The sequence below is a fragment of the Echinops telfairi genome, unplaced genomic scaffold (assembly GCF_000313985.2).
Source record: "Echinops telfairi isolate 266 unplaced genomic scaffold, ASM31398v2 ScPeMD7_28;HRSCAF=97, whole genome shotgun sequence".
Taxonomy (NCBI): Eukaryota; Metazoa; Chordata; class Mammalia; order Afrosoricida; family Tenrecidae; genus Echinops; species Echinops telfairi.
The window spans coordinates 746,270-760,044 of NW_022103925.1; the positions used below are offsets into that span (position 1 = coordinate 746,270).

A 13,775-nucleotide genomic window follows, 5' to 3' on the forward strand; every position below is an offset into this window, starting at 1 on the left:
TATACATGTCCTTTGCCTCCTGGTTCTTTCCTCTAGTTCCTTTTACTTCCCTCTTGTCCCACCATCATGTTCGACCTTCATTCGGGTTTAGTAATTCCTTGCTGCTACATTGCCCTTGACTGAGCCCCACTAGCCATCCTACAACCTTCCTTCCATTGATTTTAGTTCACTTGTTGTTCCCTTGTCCCTGGTTTGGGCACCCCCATTTTCTTTCTCCCACCTCCCCTTTTCCTGTATCCCCCGAACCATTGGTTTCCGTCTGTTCATCTCCGAATTATTTATCCGCCTATCTTATCTAGACAGATATGCAGATACATTAAGTGCAAAAACCAGGCAAAGCCAAATAAAACAACAAAGGAAGTCAAAACCAACAAAACGATAACAACAACAGCAAAAAACAAACACAAAATAACAATAACAAAAAGAAAGCCACTGACAAAAATGGAAAAGCCTGTAAATAGTTCAAGGTCTGTTTGTTGGCCTTTACGGGTGTTTTCCAGTCGAGTCTGGTGGGGTGCCACACTCTGTCCCCAAAGTCTTATTTTTGGTATTCCCCGGGGGTTTCATCACTCTGCTCCCCCTGCTGCTCTGCTGCATGCCCTCAGTGCCTCGCCCCTGCATGATGGGGCCAGACCTGCACTATTCCCGCACCGTGTCTCCAGTGCTGTCCCCTGCAGCGACATGGTCAAGGTTATCCTCTCCTCCCTCCCCATCCCTTGTGTTTCTCCCGTGTGCTCTAATCCGACGCACCCCTCTCCCCAAGCTGTAGCCCCAGTGCTGCCCTCTGAAGTGCATTCTTCTGGGTATGGGGCGGGGGTCAACATAGTTGGGACTGGGGCCCGCCCACCAGCTTCTTTCTGTTGGCCCATGGCCTCACCCCTCTTCCTTCTGCTCCCTCCACCTCCTAGAACTCTGGTGCCCGGAGGCAGTTTTCCAAAACCCTCACCTACCAGTGGGCCCTGGGCTGGTCCAGGTCTCTGCCCTCTCTGCCACTCGCTCCTCCTGAAGTCCACCCTCGGGGAGTGTGTCCAGGGTGGGCCCACCTGTGTTGCATGCCTGGCAGCCTGGTGACCTGCCCTGAGAAGATGAGAGCCTGGGGTGGACACGAGGTGGTTGGGCCCGAGGGCCCGACACCAACCACCACCAGGAGATGGATGCTGAAGGTTCTCCAAGTTAGCGGGGGATGAGCCTTCCCCCTGGACTGGTCACTGTGGCCTGGAAGCCTGAGGCAGCTGGACCTGGGTCTCATAACTCCTATGAGGGGGACGGGGTGTCTTTATGCCTGGGGGCTGGAGCTTCAGAGGGGCAGTGGATTTTCCTGGTCAGGAGGAGGGGTGCGGTCCCTTCCAGCCCCAGTCCGCTGGTCCTCATGGGGACTCTGGACAGCAGCTGCTGCTCCCAGCAGCAGTGACTGGCTGACCCAGAGGTGCCCCCCAAGCAGCTGTGGCTGGCCTGTGGCCACCAGTCGTGGCCTCTGTGACCCTGGGGAGGCCACTGTGCTCATCTGTGGAAGATGCTCACTGCTCAGTCCGTGGATGGACACGCAAATTGGGGGCATCTCGAGGGAGCTATGAGATGGGCGGGAACATGTCCTCGGGGTCACTGGGCACAGAAGACAGGGCCAGAGTCCTAGCCTGGGAGTCGGAAGCCGGGCAGTGACTTGGCACCTGAGTTATCAGAGCCCCGAGGTGGCAGCCCACACCCAGTGGGGTCCAGGTCACCCAGAGGGTCCGGTGGCTCCCCAGTGGGGGTCATATCCTCATCCGGGGCCCCCTCTCCGCAGAAGCTTGCCCAGCCCTGAGAACTCTGCTTCCTTCCTCCAAGCCCAGAGCCTTGCCAGGACCACCTGGTGCCCACCTGCAGCTCACCTACCTGGCTAATTGAATTTCCTAATCAAATTTCGGCATTTTATGGTGAATTTGTAACTCCTGCCTGTCTCCCCGCTGAATCCACCAGCTCTTTTTCAGCTTCCTCTTTAATCGCCTAAGTAACATCATGACAACTGTGAAAACCCACCCAGCTGGGACTGCGCCTCCCAGACCCCCTCCCACCTTTCCCCGACAGCCCCTGCAGAGAGCGAGCTGTGTAGCATCCTAGGCCTTGTAGCCGTTTCCCAGGTTGACACATAGTGTCTGTTTTCCTGCCGCCTGTGTGCCAGTGGGGAGCCCATGCCCTGCCTATAGTCAGGCTGGGCCACGGGCTGGTCCCTGCTTCCACAGCGCAGCCCCAAGGTTGTCTGTGGATGGGAGGCCTTCTGCATGGAGGGGCGTGCGTTTGCTCAGCTGCGTCTTCAAGGGGGGACACCCCACAGCCCACCCCCTGGAAGTCAGAACAGACCAGCTCTTACCTGGCTTTGCCCAGTTTGGCCTTGGTACCCCTCAGCTGTAGAGGGAACAGAGGGTGCTGTTCTGTGGCAAGGAGGGGCCCTGGTGGCCCGGTGGTTATGCCTGGCTGTGCACCCCAAGGTCGGGAGTTAGACACCCCCGGCCCTCCACAGAGAGAGTTGAGGTGTTCTGGTTCCGTGCTGAAGGCCCCAGCGAGGCCGCTGGCCCCCATAAAGGTCTCCCACCTCGGGAGCCTGAGGGCAGTCCCACTCTGCCGGTGGGTTCGCTGGGGTGGGAGTGGACTCGGTTTGGCTCTGGGTTCTTGGGGTTCTCAGGAGGCCTGGTGGCGCAGAGGTGAGGCCGCCTGGCTGCTGGGCGGCAGTGGGTGGTGCAGAGCCAGCAGCTGCTGCCCTGTGGGAAATCGCCCAGCGGCCACCCCCTTGGAGTGGCGGGTCTCGCCTTGGAAACTCTGGGACAGTCCTGCTTGTCTCCCGCTGGCCTGCTGAGTCGAAATGGCCGGAAGTCAGTGGGGCTTCTGCCGTCCGAATGCACTTGGAGGCAAGAGGAGCAGCCAGTGATGAACGGAGGGGACGTGACATCACCAAGTTTCCCTTCTGCTTGGGGCCACAACCACCGCAGCAGGGCCAAGGACAGAACAAGGGCACAGTTCGGGAAAGGGGTGCCTCAGGGCTGCAGGCTGGTTCAGTCTGTGTGCTGAGCAAGCCGTCAGAGAAGATGGCTGATAGGAAGAAGAGTGTGGCATCAGGATGGGAGGGAGGCATGGTAGTTATATAACTGTTTGTCCATTTGAGAGGATTAAGGGTGACGGGGTGGAGTCTGTCCTGTCAATCAGGTCATGGCAAAGGAGGCCTCTGTGTGGGCCTGCCTTCTCCTGAGGATTCTGGAACTCCGGTCTTCCTCCTTGGAGGTGGGAGACACTGTCTCTGGCCTCACTCTGAGTGAGACATTCCAGACAACGAGCCTGATGGAGCTGCACTGATGCAGCAGAGTCGAGCTCGAGGAGCCACGTGGAGACTCCTGCCAGCGCTGAGATGCTTCCAGCGCCACTGGATCCACAAGGCTTCCCACCCACTGTGATCGTCCTGCATCCCGCATCATTGCATGTGTTTTGTGAGTCTGAAGAGGACTTTATAGATTGGTATTGGACATAGGGGCTAATATCGGACTTATGGACTTGGCCTGACCTGGGCTGGGAGGTTTTCTCCATATTCAATGGCTCTTGTCTATAAAGCTCTTTCTTCTACACATATGAGCGTCTGTGGATTTGTTCCTCTAGTCCACCTGGACTAACGCAGAGGGCTCATGGACAACCTGTGGCGTGCAGATGGCACCCTAGCTGACTAACGCAGAGGGCTCATGGACAACCTGTGGCGTGCAGATGGCACCCTAGCTGACTAACGCAGAGGGCTCATGGACAACCTGTGGCGTGCAGATGGCACCCTAGCTGACTAACGCAGAGGGCTCATGGACAACCTGTGGCGTGCAGATGGCACCCTAGCTGCTGACCGTGAGAAGGGCTTGACGCACTGCTGCTGAAGGTGGAGGACTGCAGCCTTCGGGGTGTAGACGACCAATGTAAAGAAGACCCAAATCCTCACACTGGACCCACAGGCAGCGTCGTCATAGATGCAGGAACGGTTGACGTTGTCCAAGATGGCGTCTGGCGGGGATCCACAGTCAACGCCGCGGAAGCAGCAGCCCAGAGATCAAAGGGCACATTGTGCTCGCTGAACCGATGTGCTGCGCAGGCCTCTTTGGAGTGTGGAAAAGCAAGGGTGCTGCTTCGAGGACTGAGGTGCGTCTGACCAGTCACCGCCTACACGTGTGGACACTGAATAAAGAAGACCCGGAGCATTACCCTGGCCTGCTAGGTACCAGATCAGCAGTTCAAAACCGCCAGTAGCTTGAAGGCAGAAAGACGGGGCTTTCTACTCACCCCCAGGGTTACCGTCACCGGTGCGGTCGCATGGGGGTTCAGGAGAAGGGCATGGAAAGGGCCATGGACCGACAGGAGGACAAACAGATCTGTCTTGGGAGAGTGCTTACTGGAAGCCAAGATAGTGAAACTTCTCTGTCTCATGACCTTTGGGCACGCCCACAGGGCCCTCAGTGAGGCGTAGGGTCACAGCGCTGTATCAGTGGCCCTCTCAGAAGAACAGCTGTGAGGCTGGCGCAGGGCTGGGCAGTGCTCCCTGCTGCCCGTCTCTGTGAGTTTGCACCCAGCCCGTGACGCCGGACTAGGACGGCAGAGGGTCGGCAGTTGGGAGAGAGCCCCACACATGGGATTCCATGCCAACACTGACATGGTAGCCACAGCTGTCCCCTGGGCTGAGGTCCGAGTCCTCCACTGCTGCCCCCCACCCCAATCACCCAGTATCCTCTCGTCCCCAGGACCTGCAGATCATCAGCACGGACGAGAGCCAGGTGTTCGTGGCCGTGCAGGAGTGGCACCAAGGGGACACGTACAACCTGTACCAGTCGGACCCGCGCGGTGAGCTCTACTCCCTGGTGCTGGAGCACGTGCGGAGCTCTCGGCAGGCCGAGGAGGACGTGCTGGTCGACATCCTCGAGGTCAGCCACCTGGGGCCCTCACCTGCAACCCTCTCACCTGGGACTCCCTCACCTGGGACCCCCTCACCTGAGACCCTCTCACTTGGGACTCCCTCACCTGGGACCCCCTCACCTGGGACCCTCCTCACCTGAGACTCCCTTACCTGGGACCCCCTCACCTGAGACCCTCCTCACCTGGGACTCCCTCACCTGGGGCCCTCACCTGCAACCTCCTCACCTGGGACCCCCCTCACCTGGGACCCCCTCACCTGAGACTCCCTCACCTGGGACTCCCTCACCTGGGACTCCCTCACCTGGGGCCCTCATCTGCAACCCTCTCATCTGCGACTCCCTCACCTGGGGCCCCTCACCTGCAACCCCCTCACCTGAGACCCTCTCACCTGGGGCCCCCTCACCTGGGGCCCCCTCACCTGGGGCCACCTCACCTGAGACTCCCTTACCTGGGACCCCCTCACCTGAGACCCTCCTCACCTGGGACTCCCTCACCTGGGGCCCTCACCTGCAACCCTCTCATCTGGGACTCCCTCACCTGGGACTCCCTCACCTGGGACCCTCTCACCTGGGCCTCCCTCACCTGGAAACTCCCTCACTTGGGACCCCCTCACCTGGGGTCCCATCACCTAGGGTCCCACCACCTGGGCCCCAGCCAGGGCTCCCCCCACTCACCGCTTGCTCTTCACTCTCACTGTCTCTGTCTCTTTGACTCACTCTGTCTCTCTGACTCACTCTGTCTCTCTGTGTCTCTGGCTCTCTCTCTGTCTCTCTCCATCTCTCTATCTCTGTCTCTGGCTTTCTCTGACTGTCCCTCTTTCTGTCTCTCTGTCTCTTTGTTTCTCTGTGTCTCTCTTTCAAGTTATCTCCCTGACCCTGACTCTCTTTCTCTCTGTCTCTTTCTGATTCTGTTTTCTCTCTGTGTGTCTGACTTTCTCTCGCTCTGTGTCTCTGTCACTGCCTTCCTCTCTCTGCCTGGGCACAGACATCTCAGCAGCCCCCTTCAGCCTGCAGTGCTCTTGGCAGGGCTGCCTGTGGCTGGGAGGTTTGGGCTGGCTGTGGCCGGCAGGCAGGCCGGTGTGGGCTCCGGCTCAGGCGCTGGCCCTCCCTGTGTCCCAGGTGAGAGGGGTGAAAGGCGTCTTCCTGGCCAACCAGAAGCTGGACGGGAAGGTGATGACGCTCATCACCTACAACAAGGGCCGAGACTGGGCCCACCTGCAGCCGCCTAGCACCGACCTCAACGGGAAGCCCACCAACTGCCAGCCGGTGAGTGCCTGTAGGGTGGGGACGCCCCATTCCACAGACAAGCCCCAGCCCCCAGCCTCCTGGACACGCCCCCAGCACGCTGGTCTTGCGAGCTGCCTTGAGTGGGCTCACCCCCGGTGGCCAGTGGAGAACAAGGACACACGGGCACCCGTCCCCTCCATGGTCCTGGTGTGTCCGAGTCCATCATGGTGGTCCTTCTGTTTGTCCAGTCACTGACCCTCCACCTGACCACCCTGTCGGGTTTTCCTGACGCTGTGCCAGGTAAGGGCAGTGGAGCCTCACCTCCTCACAGGGGCCGTTGCACTGAGCACAGAGGGCTGTCCCGCAGGCAGAGTGCCCCCAGGCCTCCATGGGGCGTCCCTCCTCTGTGTGCCCCTCCAGCTAGCCCCGCCCTTCTCCAGAACCCCGGGCCACCTTCTGAGTCTGTGGGCCAGCTGCCATTTCAACTGACCAAGGAGGGCGTTGCTGAAATAGGTTCTGGTCGGCAATGACTGGCTTGGACCGGAGGAAACCGGCGGGACTTAGGTTCAGGTCCCGAGTAACCCACATAGGAGCCGGCGGGATGGGAGGGCGGGCACAGAGCTCACTGTGCAGGGAGATCCCAGGGGCCGAGGGAGACAGTGGCTGCGCCCTAGCCTGCCCTTGCTGGGACAGGGGCAGGGGTTGGGGGGTCCCCCATGGAAGTCTCAGGAAACAGCCCAGCCGCCTGCGCAGGGCCCAATTCTCGACATAAAAGTGACCCCGCGGTCGGTCGCAGCCCCCTGGGACCGGAGCAGATGCCCCTGGGACCCAGGAAGTGCATGGAAAGCAGAAGGAGTCTGGGGCACGCTGTTGGGAGGCTGTCTGTGCGTTGAATGCGGAATAAGAACTGCCCACGTGTGCGGGCTACGTGGCTCCTTAGCAGGTGGGGGTGCCTTGGGCTGGTGCCAGTGAGGTCGGCCTTGATAGAAGGAGCTGCTGGCCAGGTGGGGTGAGCCTTGAGGTCAGCAGATGGAGCCCACCCGATGCTCCGGCAGAGAAGAAAGACAAGGCCGCTGCCCCCATAACGATCCTGCCGGTGGCTCTGGGAATCGGCTCAGTAGCAGGGGGTGGGTGGCTTGGTTCGGGCTGACAGTGAACAGTCCTATCCAGGGATCAGGGGTCAGGCATGGGGAACTCCGCAGGGCTGAGACCAGCAAGGCCCCCATGGGACAGGCAGGTAGCTCACACTGCCCCTCCGCTGGACACACCCCAGCCAGGCTTCCTGTCCCTCTGGCCCTCGGTCGCAAGAGCAACTGGACTCCAGAGCTGCACGAGGAGCTTCTGCTTCTGAGAGTCCCTGAGTGGTGCTCTGCCACAAACACAAGGTTGGAGGTTCAAGTCCCCTCTGAGAGTGAATGAGAGGTTCCATTGCTGATGTCAGCTGGATCCTGGATGGAAACAAAGTCCCAGAGAGATGTTGACTTGTGTTTCATGGCCGATGTAGAGGCATTGGAGTGTGTGGTCCACAGTAAACTGTGGATCACCCTGAGAAGAAGGAATTCCAGAACCCTGTCTTGTGCTCATTTGGAACTTGTGCACGGATCAAGCGGCATCTGTGTGAACAGAACAAGGGAATTCTGCAGGGTTTAAAATCAGGAAAGGTGTGCGTGCGTCGGGGCTGTGTCCTCTCACCAGACTTGTTCGATCTATGCGCGGAGCAGCTCATCAGAGAAGCTGGAGACTCTGAGGAAGAGTGTGGCCTCAGGATGGGAGGAAGGTCTGGTAACAACCTGCGTTGTGCGCTGTGCAGATGACACAGCTTGCTTGCTGACGGTGAGCAGGGTTGGACGCACCCGCCGATGCAGATCAAGGACTGTAGCTCAGTGTAAAGATGACATCCCTGCCTCCCAGGGCCCTGTGAGTAGAGGGTCCTTGGGAAGAGGAAGCCCCTCAGTGATGGGCTGACTCAGTGCCGGCACCGCCGGGCTGGCACAGAACACTGGCGGAGGGAGGCGCGAGCAGGCCCCTGGCAGACTGTGACTCACCAGTGTGACTCGCAGCTGACTCGGCACATTTTTTCATGAGAAACCTTTGTCCTCACTGCTTGTGATTTAGAAACATTTAGGCAGCAAAGCATTGTCTTAGACAAAACAGCAGAGGCGCTGAGGAAATTTCAGAGCAGGAAGCTAAGAGTGGCAAACTCGTTAACGTCCCCCGTCTGCACCCGACCTCTCAAGGAGTATGTCGGCGAGCCGGCCGCTGGGGTGTCAGGGCCTGCAGGCGTTGCCCGCTCTCTGTCCGAGCCCCGAGTCCACCTCAGGGGCACCTTCTGCAGGTTCTCGGGAGAAACTGCCAGCGAGTGTCAGAAGCAGTTTCCCCCGCCTCCCAGGCTGGCCAGAGTTCAATTACACTTTAATAAGAGTGGGCCTTTTATTTTAATCAAAATCTGCTGCTTGGACTATCCAATGCAAGAGGGCTAATGAAGTGGGGAGAATGTGTCCCCAAGAACCATATTGAAGTCATCTCTCCTTGAAGCGTGCTAGGCAGGAATGGACTCCCGTCAGACTTCACTCAGTGAGAGGAAGCATGGCCCCGTTGAAACAACCAGCTCCGTTAGGAGCCCCTGAGCAGCTCCATCCAGGAGCCCTACTGGTGCAGTGGGGAAGCATCCGGCAGTGATCGCAAGGCCAGCAGTTCAAAACCACCAGCGAGCTCCTCAGGAGAAAGCCAGGCCTTTCCGCTCCCATAAATAGTTATGGTCTCAGAAGCCCACGGGACAGTCCTGCCCTGGAGGCTATTGGAGGGTGGCGCTGAGTCAGCATCAACTCAATGGCAGTGAGTGTGGTGTGGGGTTTGGTCTGGGGGTGGGGGGCTCCACTGTAAACCTGGAGGTCGGTGGTTGGAGCCTGCTCCGAGGCACCTTGGAAGGCAATCGTGGCCATCTCTCTGAAAGGTCACAAGATACTGTCGGGTTTCCTAGGGCCTTCCTGCTGTGACCACACACACCACACGTGGGGGGGGTGGGGGGGGTTCAGGATCCCTGGTGGTGTAGTGGATTACACGTCGGAATGCTAACCCCAAGGCCGACAGTTCAAACCCTGCCTCTCGGGAGAGAGATGAGGCTGGCTATTGCTGCAAAGATTTGCAGTCTCAGAAACCCAGAGAGGCAGTTCTCAACTGTCCTATAGGTAACCACTGGGGTCCAGTCCTAGAAGTGAGGATGTCCAACCTGTAGGAGCCGTGGTGACTCAGGGGTTCCAAGTTGCGCTGCTAACTGCAAGGCCTGCACTTCAAACCCACTGCAGTTCAGGGAGAGACAGGGCTTTCTCCTCCCCTAGACTCCCAGGCACAGCTCTGCCCCACCCCCCAGAGACACCATGGGGCGCATCAGCTTGATGGCAGTGAGTTGGTTGTTGTTTTTTTTAAGGATAATCACACCAGACCACAAGTGTAAGCTGACTACATCCTATCCAGAATCTGGGCCTAATCAAGTCCACACATATTTTGAGAGAGATGCAATTGAAAACAGAATGGCAGCCATGGGTTTTTTAATTTGGTTTACTCCAAAGGGCTTAGGACCCCATCCAACTCTCAAGTTACTCTGTTATTTCCTCTGATAACATTTGGAAGGAAAACAGCTGTCTCCCCCAAACAGGCCTGTTTATGGGTGCTCGGAGGAGGGTCTCTGCAGTGCCCGCGGGCCATGCCCTGTCTGGAGGCTTTGCATCCACACTGGGCAGTCTCACGTCCTGCAGTCCAGCCTCCGCGTTCTCCTTGGCTTTCTCCTTCGAGCCTTTGCGGAAACACTGAGGTCAATCGCACCAACCAGCCGTTTCCAGTGGGCTTGACTCGCAGTTTTTGTCTATTCCCAGGTGTCCCAAGAGAGCAGGAGGGGCGATGGGCTCCCTTTGCCCTTTGCCTCCAGGTCCCGGGTGGGCTGACTTCTCCGGCTCCTTCTCCTTGTTTCTCCTTTGTCCTGACCTGTCTGTCCACCGCAAAGCTCCTGGGGACACGCCAGCTTTGGGGCCTCCTAAAGATGAGGACTGGCATCTAAACCTTCCATCACACCCCCCTCGGGCTCCATGGTCCTGAGCCGCCATCGGGATGCTTCTGGCATCTGTCACCTGTCACCCATCCCTGAGGATGAGCTGCCCTGCAGCGGAGCCACCATCAGTTGTTGGGCAGAAAGACGGTTTGAGGGTTCAGGACCTCATGCGCCTACCCCCTCCAGGGGAGCTTGGTCGGCAGCACCAGTGTTAGATGCCGCCCGAGTCGCAAGCTCAGAAGATTACAGTCCTGAGTCACAAGCCAGGTTTCCTAGGACAGAGGCCAGCCCTCACCACTGGGACCATCGGCCCAGGTTATCATCTGAATCTCCTGTTGACTCTCGGACGTTCTTCCGCTTGGAAAGAAAGATTAGACAGGGTCTTTCTCCTCCTACAAATGTGTCTGTTCTTCACCATGAAAGCGGTAGAAATGGCATGTCCCAGGACCCCCCCGGGGAGCCAGGGACCCCTGGGCCTGGTTTCAGGCTCGCAGACGCTAGCAGAGCACTCCCCAAACAGAATACCACCTCATCGAGCACCACCTACACGAGCACTGTGCCACCATCGAACCACCCAGAGGAGCACTTCCCACCATCACTTCCTGGCACAGATCTTACCAGCAGAGCACTGCCCAGGCCAGATACCACCTAGCACAATGGCACCGAGCTGAGCACCATCGAATCAGCCTAGAACCGTCCAGCAGAGCACTCCCCTCCATAGGCCAGCTCAGCAGTGCCCCGCCCCGTAGAGCACTACGGAATCATGCAATCTCACGGAGCACTGCCCAGTCCAGCATCACCCAGGATAGAACCATGGCACCTGGAAGTGCTCAGCAGAACACCACCGGGGATCATGGGGCCACTCACCATAGAACCCCTTGGGAGAACCCTGCCCACCTGTCCAGCCGAGCACTGCCCAGTAGAACATCACCCACCCTAGAACTACCCCACAAAGCATCTGCCAGCAGGGAACCACCCACCCTAGAATCACCCAGCAGAGAACTGCTCCCTGGTCAGGAGACTCCTGCCCAGCCAAGCCCAGCCCAGGGCCTTCAGGACCAGCTGGGAAGACATGTTTGCTGCCGTCTGTAGGCTCCAAAGGCACCACACCTTTGCCTCCAGTCACCACCCACCCACCCCTCCCCCACTCCGGACTTTACAGGTCCCTGGGGCAGCCAGGACCGCTGTCCACTGCACAGAAAGCGGCCCTGCTGGGGCAGCACAATGGGGAGAGCTGGCCGCAGCCAGGCCCCAGCTGTGAGTTCTGGCCACTTGGGCTCCTCCTGCACTCCAGGGAGCCCAGAGGACAGCCCTGGTGGCGCTGGTGCTGTGATCACCTGCTAGCCCGAGGGTCAGCAGTTCGAGCCGACCGAGTGGCTCCATGGGAGGAAAAAACGTGACCATTTGCCATGGAGACGGTTGTTGGAGGTGGTGCCTCCTCACAGGGAGCCCTGGCCCAGGAGGCAGCGCTGCCGGGCCCACACCTCCTCCCTGCCCCCATCCTGCTGGAGCCACGGTGCTAGTCCAGCTCGCCGTGGGCTTTCTCTCTTCGCCTCCTCCCCAGGGTACCCGATGGGGCAGCTCAGCTTTGCAACACGGCCATTGTGAGTGGAAATTGACCCACTGCCCCCAGCACAGCATGCCCAGCAGATTTGCCAAACTCAGCGAGGGCCCTGTGGTGCCGTGGGCCCGGTGCTGGCTGAGAATCACCACGTCCGCTGTTTGAGCCCTCTGGCCACTTCTCGGGAGAAAGATGAGGCTGTCTGCTCGCATACAGTCTCAGAGGCCCCCAGGAGCTGTCCCCGCCTGCGCTCCGGGACCTCTCTGCACCAGAAGCAACTTGGTGGCAGTGAGGTTGGGCTCGGGGCCGGGAGATGACCGTCCGCCCCATTCCGAATGACTGGGACCCAGTGGGTGCCAGGACACCCCTCAGGCTGGGTGGCCATGGCCAACTGGAGGGCCTTCTGTCGCTCAGGCAGGAACCCGTGCCCGTGGGCTCCCACTCCTGGCTGCCCACAGGCAGCCCCAGCCCCTGGCAGCCCAGCCACAGTCTACTTCCTGTTTCCATGGAATTTCCCTACTTTGGAAGTTTTGTACGAATGGAGTCATGTAACATAGGGTCCCACGCATGCATTTTAGCCCCCGATGAGCCGGCAGAACAAATCAAACCCCTGTGCCACCGGGGCCCGGCCTGGGCAGCTGTCTTAGCACCAGGATGCTGCTCAGGGAGTTGTTAACCTGGGTCATCGGGCTGAGACACACCCAGCTTGGGGCCGCAGGAAGTTGTGTGAACTCAAAGAGGAACAGTGAGGGTCGCTCACCGGGCACTGATGGGGAGCTCTGAGTGACCCCCTTCTTCGTATGGAGACATACTCCTGCGCCAATCTGGGGATGGGGAAACTAAGCCCCTCAGGGCCCAGAAAATGAGGGGCACCCCTTGGCTTAGAATATGGGGCTCTGGGGGCCCAGTTCTAGGGTATTTCTGAACTGGAGATTTGTCTAGAAGGAAAACAAGAATCCTCCCTGCTCCTCAGTGGAGGTTGCCGTGGGCCGAGCTGATCCCACTCTGTCCCACTGGGGCTCCGCAGAGACTCGCCTCCAGTTCCCCTCCCCTCCTCCCCCTCTGCCCCTGGCAGAGGCAGTCCTGTGAGTGTCCCACCCCAATCCTGGATGCCCACCGAGACCCCAGTGTGGGGTCTGAACAGATGTTCCTCGGGGAGTGAGGAGCACCCATATTGGGGCCCTCCGTGGAGAAACACCTTCCCCCCATGTCACCTTGAGGGGTCTGGGTAGAAAATCAACAGTCTCTAGGCTGACCCCTCCTCCCCCCATCCCCCAGGTAAGGTCTCCTTCGCACCCCCTTCTTCCCTCCCCCAGGCACACCTGGCTCCCTTTCTCCTCAGCGGGCCCCAGAGGAGGGCCTGGCGCAGTCCTCACTGTGTGAAGGACATGCTCTCCCCCCACTCACCGTCGCCCCTCTCCCTGCAGCCAGACTGCTACCTCCACCTGCACCTGCGCTGGGCAGACAACCCCTACGTGTCGGGCACTGTGCACACCAAGGACACAGCCCCGGGCCTCATCATGGGGGCAGGTAGGTGTGCTTCCTCCGTGCGCTGGCAGACCCCACCACCGCGCAAGGAAAGCGCTCTATCTCGAGGGTGAGAACTGACGAGCCTGGGCCACGGCGTGTCCAACAGGGCAGAGCCACAGCCGCTCCAGGAAGGTCACCCTCCTGACCACCCAGAGTGCACATGGCACGCGGCGGCTGAATAGAAGGATGGACAGATAAGATGATGGATGGGTGGGGTGAGGAGTGACTGGGAGGGTTGTTGGATGGATGGATGGATGGATGGATGGGTGGATGGATGGATGGATGGATAGATGGTTGAATAGGAGGATGGATGATGGATGGATGGATGAATAGAAGGATGGATGGATGGATGGATGATGGGTACATGAATGGGAGGATAGGTGTTTGGGAATATGGATAGATGGATGAATAGAAGGATGATGGATGGATGCGAGGATGAATGGATGGATGGATGGTTGAATAGGAGTATGGATAGATGGATGAATAGAAGGATGGATGATGGGTG

At 59.1% G+C, this 13,775-nt stretch overlaps 1 protein-coding gene across 1 annotated transcript in view; it reads left to right on the forward strand.

Annotated features, from left to right (window-relative positions):
- The window catches only part of SORCS2 (sortilin related VPS10 domain containing receptor 2), a 197,171-nt gene that overhangs the window by 152,066 nt on the left and 31,330 nt on the right, over positions 1 to 13,775 (forward strand). The window contains exons 12-14 of the mRNA XM_045289462.1: positions 4,737 to 4,916; positions 6,027 to 6,173; positions 13,168 to 13,270. Coding sequence (XP_045145397.1) covers positions 4,737 to 4,916; positions 6,027 to 6,173; positions 13,168 to 13,270 — 430 coding nt within the window. The remainder of the gene's footprint in view (positions 1 to 4,736; positions 4,917 to 6,026; positions 6,174 to 13,167; positions 13,271 to 13,775) is intronic.